Consider the following 27128-nt stretch of genomic DNA (forward strand, 5'->3'; position numbering starts at 1 on the left):
TTGTATTTAGTAAATATATAATATTTATATATATAACAACTTCATTAATATTTATATATAATATATAGCAGTATTAACATACGTACACACACATATACAAACACATGCATACCTATATACACATATACATTGACAATACAACAATTGTATTAATCAGTCAGATTTCTTAGTCTTGTAAGATTTTTGGTAAAATACGTAGAATAGGTACATAAATATTGCCACGTTGGCTACTTCGATGCAGGCTAATGTGTAGCTCATCTTACAGCCCAGCATTAACATTACTGGCACGTGGAACGTTACAACGACGAAGAACTGCACCTGAAAACACACAAGAAGAAATTGAAATCAATACTAATTATAACATCACATCTTTTGTTATTTTTTATAATTTAGCTAAAAATGAACAAACTTCTCGAAATTATTAGGCGTTTTCCTGCCTTGCCTACAATTCTGGCGGAAATTTATATCATTATCTTATCTTAGATGTAAACGAAAAAATGAATTCCTGTTTTGCCTATTCCTGCTATGCCTGCAATCGTACCGGCAATTTAAATCATGATCTCTATCTTATCTTAGAAGTAGGCGAAATAGAAATGCTTGTTTGGGGTATTCCTTTTATACGTACAGATATCTTACGTATAGGCAAAACAGAAATTTCTATTTCGACTGCAGCTCTTCAGGCAATTCATAGCACTAGCTCTATCTCATCTTAGAAGTAGGCAAAACCAGAATTCCTGTTACGTGCTACAGATATCGTTATCTTCATCTTATCTTAGATATAGAGAAAACAGGAATTCATGTTTCGTCTATTCTGTTGCACATGCAATGCTGCAAAGAATTTATATCACTATCTTTGTCTTAACTTAAGTGTAGGCAAAACAAGAATTTCAGTTTCGATTGCTGTTCTGCCGGCAATTTATATCATTATCTCTATCTCATCTTTGAAGTAGTCGAAACCGGAATTCCTTTTCTGCCTACAGATATAATTATCTCTATGTTATCTATATATATAAAAGAGAACGCACAAATCCTTTGTGAACTCATCACGCTAATACGGCTGAACCAATTTCTTTCATTTTTGGGGGGTTATTAGGATTTGGACCCTAGATGGTTTTTATCATATCACTTTAATTTTTAATTACCAGTGTCTTGAGATAATTGACCATTCAAGTGTCCATACGTACAAATCCTTTGTTATTAGTTCATCATAGGTAAAAATAAACGTATTTATATGCAACCCGCATGACCATGTGACTCGGCGGGTTAACATAAATGACAGGCGATATAATGTTAACATTTACTGGAATCTACTATGGTTTTTATCATATCACTTGAAAGCGAAAAAGTAAAAATTATCTAATTAACAAGGTTTATTGCGTTCCGGGGTGACCGCAGCGAAGCGGGGTGAACGCTGCTAGTCTTAGATATAGGCAAAACGGAAATTTCTGTTAGGCCTGCAGCTCTGACACCATTTTACATCATTATCTCTACCTCATTTTAGAAGTAGGCGAAATCAAAATTTCTGTTCTTTCTCCAGATATCGTTATCTCTCTGTCTTATCTTAGCTATAGGCAAAACAGAAAATTCTATTTTGCCTGCCGGCAATTTATATCATTATCTCTATCTCATCTTAGAAGTAGGCGAAACTAGAATTCCTGTTCAACCTACAGATATAATTATCTCTATCTTAGGTGTACACAAAACAGGACTTTCTATTTCGCCTGCAGTTCTACTGGCAATTTATATCATTAACTCTATCTCATATTAGAAGTAGGTGAATCAGAATTCCTGTTCTATATCTTATCATAGGTGTAGGCGAAACAGGAATTCGTATTTGGACGATTCTTGTTTCACATGCAGCCCAGCCGATAATTTATATCATTCTCTCTATATCATCTTAAATATAGGAGAAACAGGAATTCCTGTTTTGCCTATTCTGTTTCACCTACTTCATATATAAAATAATTCTTGGGACTAGAAAAATAACATCGCGTGAAACAAATGCTTAATGCAAGACTCCATTGCGAGATCTGATTGTAAGGCTTCTCGAATCAGGTATGGGTGTCTTGAGCTTTTTATTTACTGGTCGAAGTATGTTTGTAGATTAACGTTTCATAATAGCTTCATTATTATTATTTTTTTAATTTAAAAAGTTCAGTTCTTCGGGAAGAAACAAACCCTTTCACTGTACAAAATGACCGTGTAAATTTAGAAGGAGGTAAGATTTTTTTTTTTGGGGGGGGAATATACATAGAAGAGGTACATGCGTATTGGCATGTTAGCTACTTTGATGAAGGGTAAAGTGTAGTTTATCTTACAATATATCATTAACGTTACTAGCACATAGAACGTTACAACTACGAATACTTGCACCTGGAAACGCATTTACCACAGCAAGTAAGATAATAAGAGCTCTTCCAAAGCTAAGTGGTTAGCGTTCTCAAGTGGTACCGTGATAGAATTTGTGCGCAGTAACATGGTTTAGGTCATTTCCTTCTCATATAATTTTGACCCTGAAAAGGGCCGTTAAACTTCAATGTTAATTCAACTCATCATCCTAATAGGTACTCTGCCATTATTGACAGGTTATTTGCCGCAACTGAGAATCTTCCATGCTCCACGGTCTTCCGGTAATCTTTTCGTTTTCACGTGCGACTTTTCTGTTTTGATATCGACCATTAATTGTAGTCCCCTTCGCCTTTCTCTCTCTTTCCTTCCCCATACTCTCTAGCACGTCCCCCATGATACAGTTCTTTCTTAGCATATGTCCCACTCAGTTTCTCTTCCTCTTCTTAATAATATTTAAAATTGTTATTTTCTCCCCCACCACTTCTAAAATCCTCTCATTCATATTCCGCTCGACCCAGCTAATTTTCTACATTCTTCTCTACACCCACATTTCAAAACCTTCCAGTCGTTTTTCATCATTTTTGCGTAATGTCCACGTTTCTGACCCATACTGTACAGTACTCCACACAAGAAGCATTTTATAACTCTTTTTTTCAACTCTTTATTCAAAGACCCACAGAATATAAAATAGTATTCTCTTCCTCCTAAAGGATTCTTTCCTATTCTTGCTTTTATTTCACATTCACACTTTAGATTAATCGGCATGAAGCTCCAACGGGCTTAAGACGACCATTCGGTGGCTTGAAGTTGGTGAATATATGGTCATCACCAGTGGCGGCTTTTGGGGTAAGTTACATCGGTATAACATTAAATTTTGTTCTTACAAGCTAACGGAAGTAGATTTATGTATTCTACTAATAATTCTTCTGTATCTATAATATTTGAAACTTTCTTCCGTTAGCTTGTAAAGATACAATTTTAATATTTACAGACGTGACTTCCTTCAAGAGCCGCCACTTGCAGTACATTGTGACTCCCTTCGTCGTTACTGGTGATCATCTTGGCCGCAGTACAATACACTTTTCTTTCCCCAATTGTCCTCATGACGCTGCCCACACCACAAAAAAATCTCCTATGCATCACTCATCTAAGAACTGAGCAAACCAGTGCTCCGTGGCTTTAGAAATCTCACAAAAACCAGCAGGCACTTAAAAACATTCTATTTAACTTTTTTTTCTTTTTTTTTGAAAATCCCAAACAAATAAATAAATGTTATGATTGACACTTACCATCTGAAGCATGGTGAGGTACTTCTTCCACCATAGAAACCTCTGGAACTTTGGACCGAATGCAGACAGGAAGTAATAGGAGTACATTATCACATGAATTACGGAATTAAGCGTACCAGGAAGAATGAAGGCTTCATCTACAAAGAAACAGAGAGAGAACATAATTTATTAACCTCGTATAAAATAAATGTAAACGAGCCCTAATGATTAGGCTCGTAAAATAAAGCGTTATCTTTTTCCTGAAATACTAATATTTAAATACTATATTAACAAAAAAAAAAGGTATGGGTCACCACACTAAACTTTCTCGCTCTAATTTCTTAAACCTAAATCATGCTTGGGGGAATAGGGGGGATAGATATATATAAATGATACAAAATGACCTATATTACTGTTGAATTCATAGTTTTTCGGGGTCGCTGAGATGAATAGTAAAACTTCCGATGAAGGTTAAAATCAAATTCAGGCCCGGGACTTGGAGGAAGGGGAAGATATATCAAAGTGATCGAAAATGACCGATATTAGTATCGAATCCATAGTTTTTGGGGTCGCTGAGACGAATAGTGACACTTCCGACGCCATTTAAATCCAAATTCAACCCTTTATGGCCAAAATTAAATGCATTCTCTCCGTGTGATATATATAATTTTATTCCAAAACTGGGAATAATAACACTGTTGTGAAGCTTAGTTGTAGACTGATGCCATCTATCGAGAGATGCTGGATTTACAACCATTTTCACTACTTTCGCTTTTAATGAGAGAAGCTTACCAAACCAGATCATAAAACGACTTTTTTCTTTTTCTTGTAAACCGCTAAGCATAAACAAGGTTTCTATCAGTGTTATTTTCATTCATCTACCAACAAATTAATGAGGCCAGTGGCGTAATCAGGGAGATTGAAGAAGCTGACTAAACCTAAGAAATAGTATTGTACAGCTCTGTTCCATAAACTTGGACATCGGCTTCCTATTTAAGCACTATACTTTTGGAAGCATTTTTTTAAAAAATATTAATACCTTGCATTGAAGTAAATATTCCAATTGAGAAAGATTCCTATATAATTAATTTATTCCTATTTCAATGATAAGAATACAGGACTGTTCAAAGAGAGATAAGTGAGGTAGCAAAATTTTCTGAAGAAGGTCCGTATTTACGCATGGACCAACATAGGTTCGGGGCGGTGTATTTTTCTCAAGTAGGGCCGTACTCATGCATGGACCAACATAGGATCGAGACTGCAATTCTGCAATTTTTTTCTCAAGCAGGGCCGTATTTACGCATGGGTCAACATAGGTTCAAGTCGGGAGTTTTTTTTAAAAAAAAAACAAAAAGGGCCATATTTATGCATGGGTCATTATTGGTTCGGGGCGGCAAATTTTTTTCGGATCATTTTCCCCTTCATTGTCAAGTTTTGGAAATTTCAAAAATTTATTATGTACGAACATATACATATAACACGAATTTTTTTACATTTGTAAATATCGAAGCAACAAGAATCTGTTTGTCTATAGAAAGCGGTAATTAACATTTCCACTATGGAATTTATATTTATTATTTCTTTTTTGCTACGAGTATTATTGACTAACTTTCAGAATTACCTACAGTTTTCAAACGCTTATCAAGTAACTGAAATGTTGATTATTCACTTCACTGTCAAATTTTCGACACCAGTACTTATCGATATTGCAAACGGGAGGGAAAAAAATTAACGCCCCCATCCCGAGGCGGCAAAAATGTTAAATATGGTCCTGCAATCAAGCAATTAAAATTTCAATTTATTTCCAAGAAAATAGAAGAATAGTGTTCCATATTAATTAATGGGTTAATAAAACGAAAATGGCGTAGGTAGTACTCGATACAGTGTGGACGCGCTAGTAGTCCTAAAATGCATGTATCCTAAAGTACGAAAGTCCCAAATATAAACTAGATGCATAAATTGTACAAGTCCTAAAATTAATCTATGTGCAGTAGTCCCATAATGCAGCTGTGCTCTAGTTTTAGGACATATGAATTACCCAATAAATACATAGGTTTTCAAGTTTTATAGCCCCAAAATGGCTGACTCGAACAGTTGTTATTCTCTAGTGCTACTACATTAGCTCCATCTTGTGACAATTCTGTAAAGTACTTGAGAGTTTGTACCACATTGTTTGCTCTTTATGTGGGTTTTATAAGCATAGTTGAGAACAGTAATATTTTTTAACGGATTATTTTTCTTTAAAAAAATGAGCCTATAAAAATATAATTGATGAAATTAAAATTTAATTTAATGAAAAATATACCTCTTAAAATTAAAAATTAACTTCAAAATTAAAATTAAAAATAATACTTTTACTACTATGCGATGAGAATTGTCTTAAATTGTGAAAGTTAATATAAAACTTGATGGATGAAGACATGCGAAAAATTAGTCTACTATCATGAAAAGTTACTGTTTTCAAATATAATTAGTGAAATTAACCCTTGCACTACCAACGGACGGGGGGTACTTTGTGCCCACCACAGTATGTTTTTTTTGTTATTCTTCTAATCATTTCTTTAAAATTGTAAAAAAAAAATGTTATTGCTAACATGTTTAGCTAAATCTTATACCTTACTGTGGCGCAAATTGAACGTCAGTAAGTCTCATAAATTTGCTATTTTTAGTTGGTGGGCACATAAAAAGTACCCTCCGTCGGTAAGAGATGTGGAAGTGTCACTCCTAGATGGCAGTATAATAAACAGCTATATCCCGCCTTTTCTGAATTTGGCGGTTAGTCTTATCCCTTTCTAATTTGTTTCTTTTGCGAGATATATTTAATCCTAACAGGTGGAAACAAAATGAACCTTTCTTGGTAGCAAGGGCGCCGATTTCTCTGTAAAATTGGGGGGAGCATTCAGATGCAGAAGGTATATATACATATATATGAGGATTTTAATACAAATTGTTTTCAAATTATATCAAATATTGTATATTCATAAATACAATAAGGGGCCCCACATGAGCTTTGGACGGCCCGGGAACCCCCGGCACCCTAGGATCGGCGCCCTTGCTTGGTAGTCTGCGTTGCGAGAGTTAAAGTACAATAAAATTTAGAACTATTCATTTTTGATCATTTCTGAGGGAAAAAATTAACATTCAATTTTTAAAATTCTTACGAAATATTTTAACGTCCATTAAATAAAAATTAACTTCTGAAAAATTTAATTCATAATTTTCTTTGAACGAATTTAGTTAAAAGTTTGGTTATAAGTGTCATTAGTTATAGGGAAATGTCGTACATAACCTTGGCGTTGGATAAGGACGTAACAACTGCAAAAAACATAAATCAAATATTCTTACCTGAGAAGAAGAATGTCATATTGAGCCAACTTGTAAGCGGCATAATTGTATGATGAAAGACGTGTAAGAAGGTCACTTGATTCTGTTTTTTTCTCAACACGAAAAATACCTGCAAAGAGAGAGAGAGAGAGAAAAAAATGAAAATAATATTGTTACTTTAAAATAATCTGATTTAAAAGAAAAAAAAACATGTTTATGAAATATATACACACACATACTGTACATATTATAATCCGGAAAATAAGAAACCTCAAAGATACTAAGATAGTAATCTGGAAATTATTTGTCAATTATCCTTGAAAACTGTTACTATTTCAGATAGTATTATGCTTTTGAATGATGTAGAAATAACTTTTACAACATTGTCCTTAATAAATATTTTCTGTTAGTCCATAGCTGCAAAATGGACTTATTCATATCATACCTTCTATCTAGGAAGTATCACCAGCTTTAGAGAAGGCCACGGCGGCTTAATGGTAGAGCGTTTACCTCTGGTGTTTGGGATTCTTGGTTCGACCCCCGACTAAGCAAGTTTATGGCGGATAACATTGTGTCCGTGGATTTTCTCGGGGGTACTTCCCGTTTCCTTTCACTTTCTTATTCCACCTATTCTTTCATCATCATTCACTTGATTTAATCATCGTCTCCTTTAGCCCAGGGGCGGATCCAGGGGAAGCGATCGGGAAGGATCCAGGGGAAGGATCGCCCCCCCAGAAGAGGAAGATTTCTTATTTTATATATATAAATAAAATCCATCCCGAAGTTTGGAGCCCTTAAAAGTAGCAGTATGACAACCCCCCCCCCCAGAAGTCGGTCCCAGATCCGCCCTTGCTTTAGCCTAACGGGCATTATCGCGGGACGTTAAACTCAAAGACGATGTCGTAACATAAGCTTTAATTTCTTGGTCGGAGGGACGAACGGAATAGCAAAGAATTTTCTTCTTTTTTTGGAAGTGGGTTACTATTTTGTGTGTGTGTGTGTGTACCGAAAAGGGTAGTTTTGTAAAGTGAAACTTGTCCAAACCGGAACGTGTATGTGACGGAAACTTGCCCATGGTTCCAGCCAAGAAAATATGTTACGCAGTGTTATTTTTCTTGCATAATATGGAAACTATCCAACTAGGAAACGGAAAACAATAACTGAACAACTTACTAGAAATTATGTGTATAATATGGACATCTTTTTTGAAGAGGAATCCATGATAGAGAAATTTATTTTTATTAGTTCCAGTACTTTCAAAATTTTCTTCTTGTTCGCCTGGTAAGTGCTGGGTCTAGAGCGTTTGTCTTTGGTACATGAAATCCCGGGTTCGATTCCCAGCGAAAGAGCATTAAACTACTACAGTGGTTTAGATCCCAATTTGAACAATTGATATTGTCGTATATTGCGTCGCTGCTGATGCAGGACGTAATTGGAAATCAATAATTCACATAGGACAGATAACTCACTCGAACCTCCAAGGGACATTAGTCCACGGAATTTCCTATCTTTTTTAGTGGACATTCTGTAGAAATCCAAATGTCTGCTATGTCCGGAAACGGGGCTTTGTAGGACATTTTTGGACGCTTTGAGGACTAATCATAGGAAGATATTTGGACATCCAAAATATTGTCCCATAACAGATAATATCTCTTTGAAATCCAAGGGAAATCTCCTGGACATTTCCATTATCCATACAGTTTCTATTATGTCAGGCACATCTCATTAAAATCCAAGGGAAATCCCGTGGATATTTCCATTATCCTTAAAGTTTCTACTGTGACAGGCAAATCCCATTGAAATTCAAGGGAAATTCCGTGGATATTTCCATTATCCTTAAAGTTCCTACGGTCACAGGCACATCGCATTAAAATCAAGGGGGAATCCCGTGGATATTTTCATTATTCTTAAAGTTTCTATTGGGGAACACTTCCCATTGCGATCCATGGGAAATTACATGAATATTTCCATTATGTCTACAGTTTTCCTTGTTGTCTTGATGTTCTGGGACAAATGTGGAGTCTATGGAACGTCCTGTGGGCATGTTGTGCTATCGGGGAACCAATCTTGCTTAGCTAAGCTTTACAGAAAAAATCGGAGGGAGTAAAGTCAGGACTTTGTGTAAACAACTTCTGAATCTGACGTAATCCACTGATCTGAAGGAACGATCACGACTGGGAGTAGCTGAAAAAGATCTCGTTGTCACTAGTTAAAAATGGAATTGCTAACAATGCATGCGTGCACTGTACCAAGAGTCCATGCACAGTCCGCCACTGTCTCTGAACCTGTACCAATCGACTAAAATCTGCGCACCGTGACGTCAGCTGAATCGCTCACACTGTGTTCAGTGTACCCCACTTTTAAGTTACCTTTTACCATAGGAATTTAAATCCCTACCATTTTGGCAATTAAAATATGTTTCATTTCATGAGAATCTATCAATGTATACAAAAGTTAGTAACAATTTTGAATAGGTAGTTACTCTCTTCCCACTATCTATATGATTATATGGAGAAAATAGAAGGAGTCGGTTATGCTATCAAGGTCAGGGATGTAGGCCTATTAACACATCAACTACAACGAAACAGTCTAAGTAAATAAATAAACAAATATCACATGCTTTCTGTGCGTAACCGCACGTAGAAAGCACTCTTTTCTACCGTATTGTAGTATATTGCAGGGCCTTGGGCAGTAGACAGAATTATACATGCACACACATTCTTTTCTGTTGGTCAAAATTCATGTGGGAAATATTAAATAAAATTCTGAAAAGAAAGGGAACAGTTTATATATATATATATAAACGCATTCCTATTCTTCCAAAATTTTGTTTATATTTTTCCTACATGTGTTTTGACCAACAGGAAACAGTGGCTGATCCAGAAGGTAAAAACAAGGGGGTAGCCAGAACCCACACTATGATAGGTATATCATGAGTTTACTATAAACTTTCAAAAATATATAAATAATAGCTTAAGCAGTGGAGGATCTAGAAGGTAAAAACTGAGAGACAGCCAGAATCCAAACTATGATAGGTATATCATGAGTTTACTATAAGATTTTTAAAATATATATTTAAATAAATAATACCTTAAGCAGAGGAGGATCTAGAAGGTAGAAACTGAGAGACAACCAGAACCCAGACTATGATAGGTATATCATGAGTTTACTATAAACTTTCAAAAATATATAAATAATAGCTTAATCAGTGGAGGATCTAGAAGGTAAAAACTGAGAGACAGCCAGAACCCAGACTATGATAGGTATATCATGAGTTTACTATAAACTTTCAAAAATATATAAATAATAGCTTAAGCAGTGGAGGATCTAGAGGGTAAAAACTGAGAGACAGCCAGAACCCAGACTATGATAGGTATATCATGAGTTTACTATAAACTTTTAAAAATATATAAATAGTAGCTTAAGCAGTGGAGGATCTAGAAGGTAAAAACTGAGAGACAGCCAGAACCCAGACTATGATAGGTATATCATGAGTTTACTACAAACTTTTAAAAATATATAAATAATAGCTTAATCAGTGGAGGATCTAGAAGGTAAAAACTGAGAGACAGCCAGAACCCAGACTATGATAGGTATATCATCAGTTTACTTTAAGCTTTCAAAAATATATAAATAATAGCTTAAATTATTTTTGTCACTCAAAAAGCTGCAGAGAGTGGGGCTAGGCTCTCCCGGACCCGGACTAGATCCGCCACTGACAGGAAAGATGTTTGTTTATGGAAGTTTGACGTCCCTTTTCAGCACCGAGGCTACATGAGGCGTGGATCTACAGTTTCAGATGAAATCCGAACCACTGTAATACATTCAATGCTCTTCCACGGGGAATCAGCCCGGGACCCTAGGGTATATATATCAATGTTACGTGTAGCAACTACTACATCAGCAGGAAGGGCATCTATGGCATGTTAGCCCGTCACTAGGGTTAGGATTAGGAATTAGATTTCTGCGCTTTCGGCATCTATGGCCATGGTAGCCCATCACTAGGATTAGGATTAGAAATTAGATTTCTGGGCTTTCGGCATCTATGGCCATGTTAGCCCGTCAATAGAATTAGGATTAGAAATTATATTTCTGGGCTTTCGGCATCTATGGCCATGTTAGCCCGTCACTAGGATTAGGATTAGGAATTATATTTCTGTGCTTTAGGCATCTATGGCCATGTTAGCCCGTCACTAGGATTAGGATTAGAAATTAGATTTCTGGGCTTTCGGCATCTATGGGCATGTTAGTCCTTCATACATATGAGGGATGTTGTCCCTCGACGATAATACTGCCCTCGGAATTGGAGAGGAATAAAGAATTAAGGAAGGAAGGAAGCTCCCTGCTGCCAGTATGTTAGGTACCATCGTGGCATTTGCCTGGTGTGAATAATGAAAATACAAGAAAAAACTTCATTCAAGATGGCTGGCTAGAAAAAGCTGTCACACCGTTTCGTCCGAGTGCCTCCACCGGGAATCGAACTCGGAACTGCTCGCACCAATGGTGAGAGCGTTGGCGAGTACGCTACGCAGGGCCACGTAATAGGGGAGAATAGAATATTAGATATAATTTAAAAAAAAACTTGTTGGAACTTTATCTGAGAAGAAACTGTATCCTGGGGAACGGAATAGAAAGTGTAGTGGAAGAAAAAAGAGTGAGGGAGCGGAAATAATTGTGAGGACAATACTAAGGTTGCAGCTGGGTTACTTGTGAAACAAAACCCAAATGTTGCTTATGATTAGCAGTAACTGTAACCAGAAAAAGGAGAGAGGGTAGATCAATGGTAGAGCACTCACTTCTAAGGAGAGGGTTTGTGGCTCGGTAACAGACTGTGTAAAATTCTAGAGGACAACATTGTGTCTGGGGGTTTACTTGAGCTTTACAAAAAAAAAAAAATCGTCTTATCATTCTGTAATAACGTACGTGCGTCTTCACACTTATTTCCAACTGGATGCTCTACGACGTCACAGTTTTCTGCTTCTCTTCTCGGTGAACCACACTGAGAGAAGAAGGAGCAGCTAGAAAACTAGACATTGAGGAAGAACAGATAATGAGAATCAAATATGAAATTCAAGGGTATTGTAGGTATACTACTAGTGTTCGTAATTTAAGGAAAATTTCCCTAATCTGGGAAAATTTCATGGTAAATTACCAAAAAGGCAAAAAGGTATTTTTTCAATAAAATGTGAAAATTCAGGGAAGTTCTCGAGCTCACGGACTGACCATTATAAATGCTTAAATTTTTCTTTGTTCTTCAGAAATAAACCAACACAATATCAATAATTTTTTTTGGTGTGTGGTATGTTCAAATGAGCATAATTTGCATCCAGTTTTAGTGGATATATTTGTGTATATTTTTTTCTTTAAAAAGCGAAGGAAAAAATTTAAAAAAAGCAAATGAATAAAACAAATGTAGTTGGTTCTTCCTTTAATATAGATAAATTAATCTTGTCACATATAGTCTGTCATAGGAATTGGACACGCAACAAATTAGGGAAAATTTGATAGAAAAGGGAAAATTTTTAATAATTTGAAGGAAATTTTCTTAAGGAAACCTACAAACTTATTTTGCCAACACTTATTTTATCATATAATCACGCTCTTTTGCTCAACGTGTTTCTCTCTGCCATTTCTCTGAGTGTAAAAACATTTTCCTACGTCATACATCAGATAACTGGATATGAGTGATTTATCAGTTGTGTATCTTCTAGCTTCAGTGCGAAACTACTCAAACGGGTTAGAAATTTTATTTGGTTTGACGCTTCCAAGTAAAAGTGGTATTTATGACTTGTTATTGAAGCTCATCGCGTAGAAAGAATTATTCGTTATGTCAAATTGCAAGACAGGAAGATTAAAATCTATAAATGTAAACGAAGACTGACTGACTGTGAACAGTTAAAAGCTAAATACTTTGGAAAACAGGTATTGATATCTTCACACCATGTTAACAAGAGAGCGAAGAGTGCAAAATAGATCTGTATGTCTACAGTTAAAACAACACGCTTCGGTAGTAAAAACAAGTTTTACTGCTGTTTTTACAATCTTCTATGATAACTGAAATCATCTTCTTAAAATTGCAATTTCTCAGAAAATTGGTTTAATTCGAGATAGCACATAAATATGATAATCCGTAAATAATCACGTGATTTGTTTATAGAAATATTTTTTCTAACTGGTATGTACTTACTAAAAGCGTTTCGTAACTTTAGTATTTTTTTCTTTCATAAAGAACTGCTGATTTCCTCCCACTCTTACCTCCCCCAAATGGTGAAGGTTATGGGATGGACGTTTGGTTGGATCATTATAAAATTTCGGCAGTATGGGCCTAGTGGGAGACCTGTGATGGAAGCCAAATCTGTAAAAATTTAACCTATATGGTTACAAGATAAGGGAAGAAAACTCTATTTAATGTACTAATTGCAGTATACAACCTTTTGAAGCCACGCTGAGAAAAATCCGTTATCCGGACAGCAGTGTACTGTACAGATATACGGAATCCATATGTTTGCTACGGAAATCTGTACGAAGAATACACTATCCACATACTAAATACGTACTGTTCTTTTCACGTTTAGCTGTTACATCATATCACTGCAGGATTTGTGACATCTAATAGTCTTCTGGATATTACATACGTATACGTTTTTTACACACGTCAGCTATATGTTATATACGTCCATCTGTATGTGAGATCCTGACAGTCTGTATAGAGTTCTTTCTTTCATACGGAAAGTACGTTTATTCGGAACACTTAATACGGAAAGTATGTATAAAACATACGTGTTCAGTTATATATTTGTTGCAGGATGTTACCTATAGCTATTTACTAACCTGACTTCCCTCAGGATCCGCCTCTAGATGGACCCAACCTCCCTGCATAGGTTGAAGACATTTATTGTCATTTTAATTTTCACTCTTCCGATTACTTACGCCGTTTCGTTGATAATAAAATTGTCATTATCATCTAGTTTCCTATATTTGAGTTAATCGATGAGATTTTTTTTTTCTTTTAACTGCTCTGAAAGTAGAAATCATAAATTTGAAACTTTGAGGATAACTGAAATATCTAATAAATTTCCCTTGAATTTGAATGGGATGCTCCTGTCACATCCGAAAAATCCAAGGATAATGAAAATGTCCACACAGAATTCTCTTGAATTTCAATGGGATGCACTTATCGCAGCCAAAACTCAAAGAGTAATGGAAATGTCCACGGGATTTCCCTTAGATTTTAATAGGATTTACCTGTCACAGTAGAAACTTTAAGGATAATGGAAATAATCACCCGATTTCCCTTGGATTTTAATAGGATTTACCTGTCACAGTAGAAACTTTAAGGATAATGGAAATACTCGCCGGATTTCCCTTGGATTTTAGTGGGAACTGCCTGTCACAGTCCAAACTTTAAGGATACTGGAAATATCCAATGGATTTCTGTTGGATTTCAATAAGATGTGTCTGTCACAGTAGAAGCTTTAATGATAATGTTAATATCCACAGGATTTCCCTTTGATTTCTATGGGATGTACATTCATGTCCAAAATCATTGTCACATATCTATAAATGTTTTCTTGTAAGAATATACTGTGATAATGATTTTGCAGGGTATTTTTAATATTGTTACTATGTGTATAATCGGAAAGTGTATATTTGTAGTAAATTTCATAGGAAAAGAATTATAAATACGAAAATTAGAATAAGTAAAACAAAATGTTGCTAAATGTACAAGAAAGTTTTATTTTCGTTTTATTGTTCTTATTTACTGTTCTTTTGACATGAAATTTGTTACATACATGTCTTTGGCGATTATACACATACTAACATCATAAAAATTACCGGGAGAATTCGTTATCAATTTATATTCCTACAACAACATATTTGTAGACATGCTACAATAATTTGGAACATGGGTGTAAATGTCACAGTCAAAACTTTAAGGATAATGGAAATATCCACGAAATTTCCCTTGGATTTTACTTGAATCAGTCTGTCACAATAGAAAATTTAAGGGGAAATATCCACGAAATTTCCCTTGGATTTTAGTTGGATCAGTCTGTCACAATAGAAAATTTAAGGATAATGGAAATATTCACGGAATTTCCCTTAATTTGAATTAGAACTGCCTGTCACAGTCGAAACTTTAAGGATAAAAGCAATGTCCAGAAATTTATTTCAAATGAAACAAAGCTGTCACGGGACAGTATTTCTATTGCGTAAAAGTCACCTTGTGATTATCCCGTAAAGATGCCAGAAATATTCCACAGAAGCCCCGTTTCCCTTACATAAACTTACATTTGAATTTCCATAGAATGTTCACGCGATTGGCAAAACTGGAATTCCGATTTCCCGGAACTGGTATCTAGTAGATTTTTAAGTGACATCTGTGTACTATGTTGGGAAAAAGAATTAAAAAAAAAAAAAAAAAAGAAGATGAAGCGAGTCATGTAATATAGTTGTTACAACATAAAGTGGAAAAACTGAAAAGTCAACTATTTGGTTATTGTAACAATAACAAAAACAAGGTGAAGAGACTCGATTCTTTTCTATTGTTTATCTGGGCTTTGGAATGCAACTTCAGACGCTGACATAACTGAATACACTTTCTTCCGCTTATGAAGCTCGTTCCTTGTTATTTCTAATTTCAAATGTAAGCATAACATAAACGACTGATGTAACAAAAAAAAAAAAAAAAAAAAAAAAAAAAATGCAGCTAAACATTTTTCTGTTTCAATTTCGTCAACAAATACTGTAAAGCGCATTATCTTTTCTTTGTATTCCCGCTGATGTGAATTGTGAGAATATCAGGCTTTACATTTTCTTTTTTTTTCTCTTTTTTTGCTCAAGTAGTGCATAAGTTTGCTATAATGCAATATTATAATGTAATGAACATTCTAGTTTTACGATCTGTGGTTATGCTAACGCCTTTTAAGACAGTGGTTCTCAACCTTTTTTGACTGACGACACACTTCTTCGATATTTTTATTAGTAATAATAATATAAGTTATAATAGTTTTTATAATGTAATGACTGTATGTAGCAGGCCCGCTAAGAGCCACAGATCGTTTGGGGGAGCATGAATATGTTAGGGGGGTCAAGTCATCAAAAATCTATTACAAATATCTAAATTGTGTTTTTTTTTAAAATTAAGAATAGAATTTTGTATTGAGGTCTGGAAGGGCCATGAAAAGTTTAGGGGGGCAGCCCCCTAGCCCCCTCTGGTTGCGGACCTGGTATGTAGTACTGAGCATTATTGCTACCGTTGGAGGCGTTGACTGGAACAGTCTGTCTCGGTTTTAACGAATTATTATTAAATTCTTCATGGCTTTTATATTCAAAAATTTCGCGACGCACCCTAACATACTAATGTGCCGCGACACAAATGTTGAGAACCATTGGGTTAGGCTAAAAGAGACGGATGATTGAAGGAAGTGAATGAAAATAAGAGAATTAGTGGAATGCAAATGTGAAAGGAAATGGAAAAACCACGAGAAAGCCCACGGACACGTGTTTGTCCACCAAAAACTCTCACAGCCGAGGATCGAACTATGGACTCCTAGGGCAAGAGATGAGCATTCTACCACAGAGCCACTGTGGTTCAAATGGGGACAAGAATAAATCCCACCGGACAAAAACTCTCTCTAAATTTCCACACTGACAAGTAAACCTTACGTTTGGGTGAATCGAGTTGCTGACTGAGACACATATGAGAAAGTAGTACTAAATGTGGTCAGTATTTCAGTGAAGTTGTAGGTGCGAAGCTCCAGAGGTTTAGGAGATACAGCTACCAGAACATCACATAGAAGTACAGAATAGTCTTCATACAGTTAGAGGTAAAAGCCCTGTAAGACCTCTTGTAACGACAAAAGGTGAATAACAAATATATGGGTACATATTAGGACTAGGGGGAAGTCATATAGTAAGGTTATACCTGACGGCGGCCATCTTGAAATCCGCCATTTTGAATTAAGATTAAGTTTTTAAAATAGGAGTAGGGTCATGTGATACATGATTTAGGGCGCAAATTTAATCAGAAGAACAATGGTGACATTAATTTTGATTTACGCGCAATTGGTAAAAAGTTACAGGGAAATTAAATATTGTTGCAGCATATGTATTAGTCCTTCACCCCACCTTGTAAATTTTGTGTTAATGAAAATAATTAAATAAAAAGCAGGTGGATAAATGTTAGGTCTATGGTAATAGTTGCCTTGATGTCGGCCATGTTCAAATCCGCCATTTTGAGTCAGACAAAAGTTTTAAACAAAACGCATTGACACCTTATTAATAGCAAATTTTACCATAAATCCAACGGTATAACCATTTTTGCTTTATCATTAACCAGCATTTGTTATCGCATAAACAAGTTGCTAATTTAAGGAAAAATGTCCAAAGTGGAATTGACTCATAATTGAACTTGGGTCTTTCTTCCAGAAAAGTCCTCAATTAGTACAATCAATATGTAGTTCAGAAAAGAGTGCATGACTTGCACAAATGCTCTGCTCACAGTGAGCACATCTTACAAAGGCAATCGAGTTACACTTGACACATTCAAAATGGCGGATTTGAACATGGCCGCCATCAAGGCAACTATTACCATAGACCTAATATTTATCCACCTGCTTTTTTATTTAATTATTATCATTAACACAAAATTTACAAGGTGGGGTAAAGGACTAAAACATATGCTGCAACAATATTTAATTTCCCTGTAACTTTTTACCAATTGCGCGTAAATCAAAATTAACGTCACCATTGTTCTTCTGATTAAATTTGCGCCTTAAATCATGTATCACATGACCCTATTCTTTAACTTAACCTTAATTCAAAATGGCGGATTTCAAGATGGCCGCCGTCAGGTATACCCTTACTATATGACTTCCCCCTAGTCTTAATATGTACCCATATATTTGTTATTCATCTTTTGTCGTTACAAGAGGTCTTACAGAGCTTTTACCTCCAACTGTATGAAGACTATTCTGTACTTCCATGTGATGTTCTGGTAGCTGTATCTCCTAAACCCCTGGAGCTTCGCACCTACAACTTCACTGAAATACTGACCACATTTAGTATTACTTACTCATATGTGTCTCAGTCAGCAACTCGATTCACCCAAACGTAAGGTTTACTTGTGAGAAAAAATCCGTTATTTGGACAGCGGTATATTGTACGAATAATCGGAATCCTTATGTTTACTACAGAAATCAGTACGGAACATACGTTATCCATATCTTACACATGTACTGCCTTTAGACGTTACATGACGTCGTTGCATGATGTCTGACATCTAACAGTCTTCCGGATATTACATACGTATACGTATGTTACACATGTCAGCTATATGTTACATACATTCATCTGTACGTGAGATCCTGACAGCTTATATACAGTTACTTCGTTCGTACGGAAAGTTATGTTTATTTGGAACACTTATACGGAAAGTACGTATGATATATACTTTTTCAGTTATGCGTTTTCTGTACGTTAAGTCCAAAAACTACAGGATTGACATATATAACCTACGTTTTTACGTACACCAAATACGATTTTACTTCTCAGTGCAAAGAGAGGATAAAAGCTCTACGTTACAAAAGCTTAGAAAAGAGGACAAAAGCTCTGTTTACGTTAACACCTCACCAAACATAATATTACTTTTTGTACCAATTTATAAGATATTTGAATTTCTTAATTACTGTATAATTGATATATAGTGCATAATTCGGAATACCATACAAATTATTCATAATAAAAAGCTATTTATTAAATTGTAAATATCCCTCTGTATATTTTATTTATTGTAGGTACCTGTACATGCATTATGTTGTATGTTTTTCACAAAACGCGTTTCTGGTGCATAAACGAGTCAAATAAACTTAAACTTAGAGATTCCCAGTTAACAGAAGGATCTATTTTTTTTATCTTGTCCCCTGAACGAGATGACTTTATTTGAAACTAATTTATTTGAATAAAAGTAGAACCTGTCTTATAAGAATGTTCAGAAGTTTACTGTAATCAGTAGTTAGGAGTAAATGCTTGAATTTGGTCCCTCGACTTGGAGCACAAACGATTGGTGCCATTAGTTACACCGTATTTAATGTTTACTCATAACATACTCATAACATACTCTATCTAGAGGCTTTCGTCCTAGTTAAGAAAACTTTTGGTGGGTTTTTTCTTCTCCGATGGGCTTTTATCCGGTGGACTTTTATCCTATCCTCGTTCAAATAGAACTACACGATATTCTAAAGCAGTGTTTCTCAACCTAATTTCTATCACGACCCCCATTCCTATCACATCCTCTTGCCAGCGACCCTCTTATAATTTCTGGTTTGTCATAAGCTTGTATTGGATTTTTAATATATCTATTGCGGAGGTATCACGATATCCATCTATTTCTATAATACTAGAACCCATTTCTTGTTTATAGTGGATACAGTAACTTCCCTAAAAGCAAATAGATTAAAACCAAATTTGGTTTGTTCATTCACATTACATGTATCAAATTCGATTCCTCATATTGTTTCAAAAATGGAGGCTGTTTGAAAATTTTAAAACTTCGTAACTCTCTTAATTTTAGGTCATATGATAAAACAGTAAAGTGGTTTCTAATTTTGGTTAAAAAAAAAAACTTGTACAGTTGTTTAAAAAAGTTATTGAGTATTTTATGACTTGATAATGTCAATCACGAAGATTGAACCAGACATTGCTGCACTAGTACTGCTATAATCACCCCATGCTCAGGTATCTCATTAGCTTTCAATTTTAATTGTATTTCAATATGCAGGTTTAGTTGACTTTGAATTTTTGTAGTATTTCAATATGCAGTTCCCATTAGTTTCATATCGTACCTCTTTCATTTAAATTGATTTTTATACAACTCTGAACCTGTTGAAAATGTTTAGTAGACCTATTTTTTGTTCTTAACAGTACATATAAAAATAAAAATATGCCTATCAGAACAAAATTCAAAATAATATTTAAAAATATTTTCTAGTATTAGATTTTAATTATATTTATCTGTTCCGCTTATCTTAGCGACCCAGTTAGGAGTCGCGACCACCCAGGCTGAGAAACTGTTCTAAAGTATTTAGCATATTTCTATAATGTTGAAAGAACACAAAGATTTTATGCGTCCTTTTTGAGAATTATACTATATTTATAATGCAAATAATAATAGTACTGGTACTGAGAATTGCTGGCGAGATGAGACAATACGGGACCGAATTTTCGTGACAATATATACAGGGCGAAAAGAGCTCTTTCAATAGAAGCATATTCGTATTTTTCTGAGACATCACTCTCAGGACACATTTTTGAGACGAGATAGCTTCAAGTTTCGTCCACTTGGACAACCCTAATGTTACTACTACAACAACAAATCAGGGGCCTGGAGCATGACCCTGTAATCCAGAGCACTTAAAGGTTAAATAGTGTGTTGGGGAATTTAATATACTGTGAGGGTTGTTCTTGCACGAAGGTCTGTGCACCCAGCTAATTCACCGAATGCAAGCCCCATTCAGTTGTAGTTTATCGCCCGTTCTTCTCAATATGCAATATGCAACGATATAAAACTAATGAGAACTGCATATTGAGCATATGGACAGGAAAGAAATGTACTCAACACTACTACTACTACTACAATAATAATAATAATAATAATAATAATAATAATAATAATAATAATAATAATAATAATAATAATAATAATAATAAATACTTACAGTGTCCATCAGTTCTGTGACTTTAGCAAAGTAATACCACCATACTGCCGTTCTGACCTGTGAAGGAAAATAAAATAATTTAAAACAATAATAATAATAATAATAAAAAGACAACAAACAGAAGGTTGCATATAGTGAGGCAATTTTCTGGAGAAGGCTACTTAATATAACAAAAGGATAAAAAAAAGTGCTAACAAAACACACCTTATGAAAGTATACAATCCTCTCCTCTCTAATCAAATGGCTAGCGCGTGTGAATTTGGACCACGAGTCTCAGGTTCGTTTCCCGGTTGGCGAGCATCGAATGCAGCACAGTCATTCAGGGTCCTACTTTAAACTATCAAGGGACTGCAGTGGCTCAGTGGGAGAGCGTTCACTTCTGGTGCATAGGGTCCCTGGCTCAATCCCAGCTCGCCCCAAGTGGACACACACCGTGTGCGTGGGTTTTCTCAGGGCTCTCCTGTTTCCTCCCACTTTCTTCATTCCATCATCTCATTCATTTCTAATAATTACCGTGTCCTTTAGCCTAGCCGGCATAAGCGTGGGACGTCAAACTTCAAGATTTCATTTCATTTTTTAAAACTGTAAATCTCTCCCTATATACGAAAATCAAACCAAACCTTTGAGTTTAACGTCCCACGTCCTTTACCTTTAGGCTAAGGGAGACGATGATTAAGGCAAGTGAACGATGACGAAATAATTGGTAGAATGGGAAAGTAGGAGGAAACGGGAGTAACCCGAGAAAACTCACAAATGCAATGTTGTCCACCACAAACTTACTTGACTGGGGATTGAACCAGGGACTCGCGCACCAGGGACCCCACGCAAGCGTTCTAAAACCTACCCACTGAGTCCACCTACTTCCTATAAAGGATCGCTGCTGACAAAGAACATAGATACAGATCATTAGGTAACAAAAATCTTTTAGTTTAACGTCCTACGATTAAGTTCTTTATACTAAGCAAGAAGGATGATTAAAACAAGTGAATGATGATGATTAAGTAAACCGGTGGAATGAGAAAGTGCGAGGAAATGGGAGTACCCGAGAAGACCCATGGACACGATTATATCCATCACAAACTTAGGTAGCCGGGGATTGAACCAGGGACCCCCACGCACTAGAGATAAGCGCTAAGCCCCACACATATTCAGTGAAAGCAATGCTAAAAGTTTAACCCAGTGGCATGGTCGTTTAATCCAGCTCTTGGAGGCGAAATAGTCTGGTGGGGGAAGACCTAAACCGTGAGAATTGATTTTGTATTATGGTCTTGTGCACCCACCCAGAGCAACAGATTCAAGCCCCCCCCTGGTCGTAGTTCTTATCTTGCCCACGATATAAGAAATCTTTGTTCTGTTTTCGAGACGAAAAGTGAGACGAGACAACAGGGGCGGATCCACGGGGGGTCGATTGGGGTGTACGCCCCCCCCCAAAAGAGGAAACTTTCTTATGTTATATATATAAATAAAACCCATCCCAAAGTTTGGAGCCCTTAAAAGTTGCAGTATGTCAACCCATCGCCCCCCCCCCCAGAAGTCGGTCCTGGATCCGCCCCTGCGGAACAAGAAACTTGGCAATTCTCTTCTCGTTTTCGAGACGAGACTAGAAATTTCACAATTTTCGTGCGGAACACTAGTTCAGCTAAATCTTAAGACTCAACAACTGTTTTCGAGTTACATGATTCATAGTATAAAATGTACACAGATATAATGATAAAGCTATTGTACGACCACAATGAAGAGAACTTATCAACGTTTAAACATACACAAGTCATTACACAAATATACTCCAATAATAAATATAAGTCAGTTTAAAACTTGTTATATATCATACCCTTTGAGAAACTCTCGCGACGCGGAAGAATTCTGATAACTTTTAGATAAAATTAAGAAAAAAAATTGGGGCACAAAGTTTGTACATAAATTTATAAAAAAAAGGAGACGAATAAAAATTCAAGGCAACACGAGAAAAGGTTTTCGAGATTCAAGACGAGACGCGAAAGTATAATTTCTATTCTCGTTTCGTGGGAAATATTACTCGAAATTCATATTAACAGTAGATTTCCTTCTTCATGACCTCTCTGTTGCATAAGGAACAAAATACAAAAAAAAAAAAAAAAAAACTGAAACGTATGTTCAAGCTAAACTATCTCAATAGATTGATGTATTTTTTTTTTTTTTTTTTTTTTTTACGTAAGAATATTGTCGATAAATCCTTTGACCTGATCGAGTTACATTCATATACAGGGCGTCCATTTACCTTGATGCGCCCTCGTAACTTTTAATCTAATGAATACCAAACGCTGAAATTTCGTAACATGAAAATACAGAGAGGAGGATGTCTTTTGATATATATATATATATTTCAGATAGCACTACGTCAAGTTATATACTTCAAATCTACGTCTGAAACGAAAACTTAAAATATTAGACTTCTTATGCAGTGTTGCAAACTAAGAACGCTACCATCATCGTAACGTATCGTAAAACAACCAAATTTTGTAGAATTCGACAACAGTAATAAAGCAAGTGACACGAACAAGGTAATGGAATCTAAAGTATTGCAGATTTGAATACTATGGTCAGTATATGACATATTTGGAACAAGTAGAAAAAAAGGAACAAGGAATTGAAATTTTCATTTTTTTTTTTCAAAGTACTGTAATTCTAGGAATCACTTGAAAACTGCACATGACTGTCAGACATAGCCCTTGTACTTCTAGATATTTTGTGTTATAAATACAAAGTAAGTTTTATTTTACTTACCTCATCGTTATGAGTAGCTCGGATCTCTGGCCTCACTTGGCATCCTGGATTGCTATATTTTTCAAATTTTTCTGATTTGAATCCCTAAAATAAATTAAATACAGTATAATTAATACTTGTTATACAATTTTTAAGAGTATATACAACAACACAGTCCAAAGGTAAGACATTTATTAAACTGAATAAAATTTTATGGATGATTGTAAAACCTTATACTTAGCGAACTTTCTCATGGTTAACTTACGCACCTTTGACACGGGAGACGGGTTCGATTCCCGATGGGAGCTCTTATGGTTTGGATCCCACATTAAAGTGTACGAACACATCTTATATAGCAACGATGTTGAATAGGACACTAAACTCTCAATCATGCATCCATTCTTATGTGTAGTTTTCGAGAACGTGAGAAATTATTTGTAAATCTAAACAATGAAGATGTGTGACAACCACGCCCCCTATTAAGATGAAGCAAACGCTAAAGTTTACTCTTCTTAAAGATTTTCATTAACAATACACAGCATGGTGAATGAAATTTAGCCCAAAATTATAATCTACAATATGGTGAATGAAATTTAACCCAAAATTATAATCAACAATATGGTGAATAAGATTTATAGTCTAAAATTATAATCAACAGCATGGTGAATGAGATTTGTAGCCTAAAATTATAGTCAACAGCATGGAAAAAGAGATTTATAGGTCAAAAATATATTAATCAACAGTATGGTGAATGAGATTTAAAGGCTAAAAATATTTAATCAACAGTATGGTGAATGAAATTTATAGCTCAAAATTATAATCAATAGTATGTGAACGAGATTCAACCCAAAATTATAAACGAACAGCATGGTGAATGAGATTAGCCCAAAATTATAATCAACAACATGAATGAAATTTACAGCTCAAAATTATAATCAACAGTTTGCTAAATGGGATTTATAGCCCAAAATTATGATCAACAGCATGGAGAATGAGATTTATAGCTCAAAATTATAATCAACAGATGAGATTTATAGTAAAAAATTAATCAACAGTATGATGAATGAGATTTTTAGGCCAAAATTATAATCAACATTATGGTGAATGAGAGTTAACCAAAAACTATAATCAACAGCATGGTGAATGAGATTTATAGCCCAAAATGATAATCAACAGTATGGTGAATGAGATTTTTAAGCCAAAATTATAATGAGCAGCATGTTGAATGAGATTTATAGCCCAAAATTAAAGTCAACAGAATGGTGAATGAGATTTCAACAAGCAAGCAGCAAGTTGAGTCTCCTAACAGTGACACACACATAGTAGTTGTAAATTAACTTGTATTAAGAATGACTCTTACCTGGTACACCAACCATACACTGAGAATGACTTGGGCTAAATTGTAGAAAATCAGTGTGTTCTTGAGTTCTAATGGTTTTCTGTTCCTCATTATCCGGGGTCCTAGCTTTAGCACGAACAGCAAATAAGCTGCAATTATACCCCAGATGGTCAACGGACTTCCCAGCAGCAACCATGTTCTCACTTTGGGATCTGCAAGAGAAATTAATAACTAAGTATTACTATAATTACTTTCAAACAGGAACAATGATTACATTTGCCGTTTTACTAAGGTAAATATAGTGGTCGACAAGATAACCTACATTTCCATATCTCTCAACATACTCTTATGTATAGAGGGTGTTCTAGAAGAAAGTGACAATACTTTGGGAAATTATAGTACGGAAGATTTTAAGCCAAAAAGTTCTTATGAACATGGGTCCTATTCTCAACGGTTTGCGAGGTAAATTTGAGAAAGTTAAATTATTTAAGGGAATTAGTTGGCAACACTGATTCTCAAAATTTCCTCAATAACTTCTTTTCCAAAGACACTACTGCCACATGTTGCATATCGTTGGAAAGGTCATTCTATCACCTTTCAAGTGCGCAATGTCACACCTTTGTACAATAACTACAAGTTGAGTAATAAACAACATGATGTTAAAAATGGTTTACAACATGTAGCTCTCTAAAAGCTGAGAAAAGAACTCAGGTTCATATGAACTTATTTGCTTAGATTCATCTATATACTACCATTTCCCAAAGTTGAGTCACTTCTTCCAGAGATACCCTGTATAAAGAGTATTTACCTATGTTGTTTAGAAACATCAAATAATTTCTGGAAATGAATGTTCCCACTGAGCGGATACTTTTTAAAACACCCACGTAAGTCCTTTCAGCTAACTGAATGCCAGGCAACGTTAACATAACTCCTCGCAATTAACTGAATAGCAGGCAACGCTAATCCATTCTCCAAGTACCCATGTACAAAGTTAATGTTCCTGTGTTCTTCGTATTTTTATTGCCTACGTGTTTAAGACGCAGTTTTCATTTTTGATGAAATTTTGTGGGAAAAAAAGTGATTTACAACGTGCAATAAGTTATTTTATACAATATTTGACCTACGAATAGGAACGTTGACGTTGACACTAACAAAATATGATATTCACGGATAATAGAGTGCAGGTCGAATCATGGAAAGATGTGAGTTGGGAATCGCCTGCAAAGGTAGAAGAACCACTTGGATCAGACAGATTACACGAATGACGGATATAAAATTAAAAACATAAAGATGATAGTGGGCTGGACATAATGCAAGATGAAATTATGATAGATGAACAAAAACCAATTCTTGATTGGATGTCAAGAGGCAAGATGCAACCTCAACCTCAGAAACGTCCTCATAGGAAATGATATGACGACATCTATAAGTATTGAGAACTACCTTGGGAAAGAATTGCCCCGCAAAACAGGTGGTTACAAAAAGGTCATCATCCAGCAGTGTATTGAAAAAGAGTTGATATTATACGAGGTATGTTGAAAAAGTAGCGAACCTTATTTTTTTTTCGGGAGAGACATGCGCAGGTGTAGATATAGAGGGGACACTCATGCGCAGGTGTGAATTTTTTCCCACCCCTAGAAAGGGTCAGTCACTGGTAGTCGGCCAACGAGTGAAGACGTGTAGTGAGTGGTCGTCGAATTTCAGTTTTGTGTAAAATGACAGAAAGAACTTGAGCAGCGACATTGCATCAAATTTTTCCAAAAGCTTGGCGATACCCAAGTGGAAACCATTCAATCGGATGGGTACATTCAATTTTGAACCAGAATATGGAAATGAGGAGATTGTCCGCGAAATTTCATTCAGGCTTTCATTGCCAAACACAACATTCCTGTGTGTCGTCAGGCTCCCTACTCACCCGACATGGTTCCATGTAACTTTTGGTTATTTCTCGAGCTGAAAATGCTGCTAAAGGGGAAGCGATTTGAGTCAAAAGAAGACATCATGCAAAATGCAATCCAAAAACTGTTCCAGAAGTGATTCCAATAATTGCGAGAGAGCTGAGAGAAGTGTGTGCATTACCAAGGAGACTGCTTTGAAGCAGGCCCGTATTCAGGGGGATCTAGGGGAGCCGGCCCTCCCTAAATTTTTACCGGCCCCCTAAATTTTTCAGAATAGCTTGAAAATTAAACTATAATATGGTTGTGAACTATAATATAGTTAGATCGCCCCCCTTCCTACATTTTTGGGCTGGCTACGGGCCTGTTTTGAAGGGGATTAGTGTTTCGTATTTCTAAATCAATAAACGTATTTTTGCCAACTAAGAGTTTATACTTTTCGAACACACCTTATATATGTATATATCGTCAAATATTTAGTTTAATGTTTTAT

At 35.5% G+C, this 27128-nt stretch overlaps 1 protein-coding gene across 1 annotated transcript; it reads right to left on the reverse strand.

Moving 5' to 3' along the window:
• On the reverse strand, positions 1-26662 carry LOC145672420 (very long chain fatty acid elongase AAEL008004-like). The gene is made up of 7 exons (XM_081741572.1): positions 26656-26662; positions 24762-24952; positions 23423-23506; positions 20660-20716; positions 6963-7071; positions 3639-3775; positions 1-318 (listed from the first exon to the last, which is right to left on the reverse strand). The coding sequence occupies exons 1-7, from the start codon at positions 26660-26662 to the stop codon at positions 154-156; spliced, it is 750 nt and encodes a 249-aa protein (XP_081597698.1). The 3' UTR covers positions 1-153.
• Between the last annotated feature and the right edge of the window lie 466 nt (positions 26663-27128).

Source organism: Thermobia domestica, chromosome 16 (assembly GCF_964235325.1).
Source record: "Thermobia domestica chromosome 16, izTheDome1.hap1.1, whole genome shotgun sequence".
Classification (NCBI taxonomy): Eukaryota; Metazoa; Arthropoda; class Insecta; order Zygentoma; family Lepismatidae; genus Thermobia; species Thermobia domestica.

Coding starts and splice junctions, on each gene's coding strand:
- LOC145672420 (XM_081741572.1), bottom strand. Junction 23,507..24,761: donor GTGTATGGTTGGTGTACCAG/GTAAGAGTCATT, acceptor AATTTATTTTAG/GGATTCAAATCAGAAAAATT. Junction 3,776..6,962: donor TATGACATTCTTCTTCTCAG/GTAAGAATATTT, acceptor GTTTCTTTGTAG/ATGAAGCCTTCATTCTTCCT.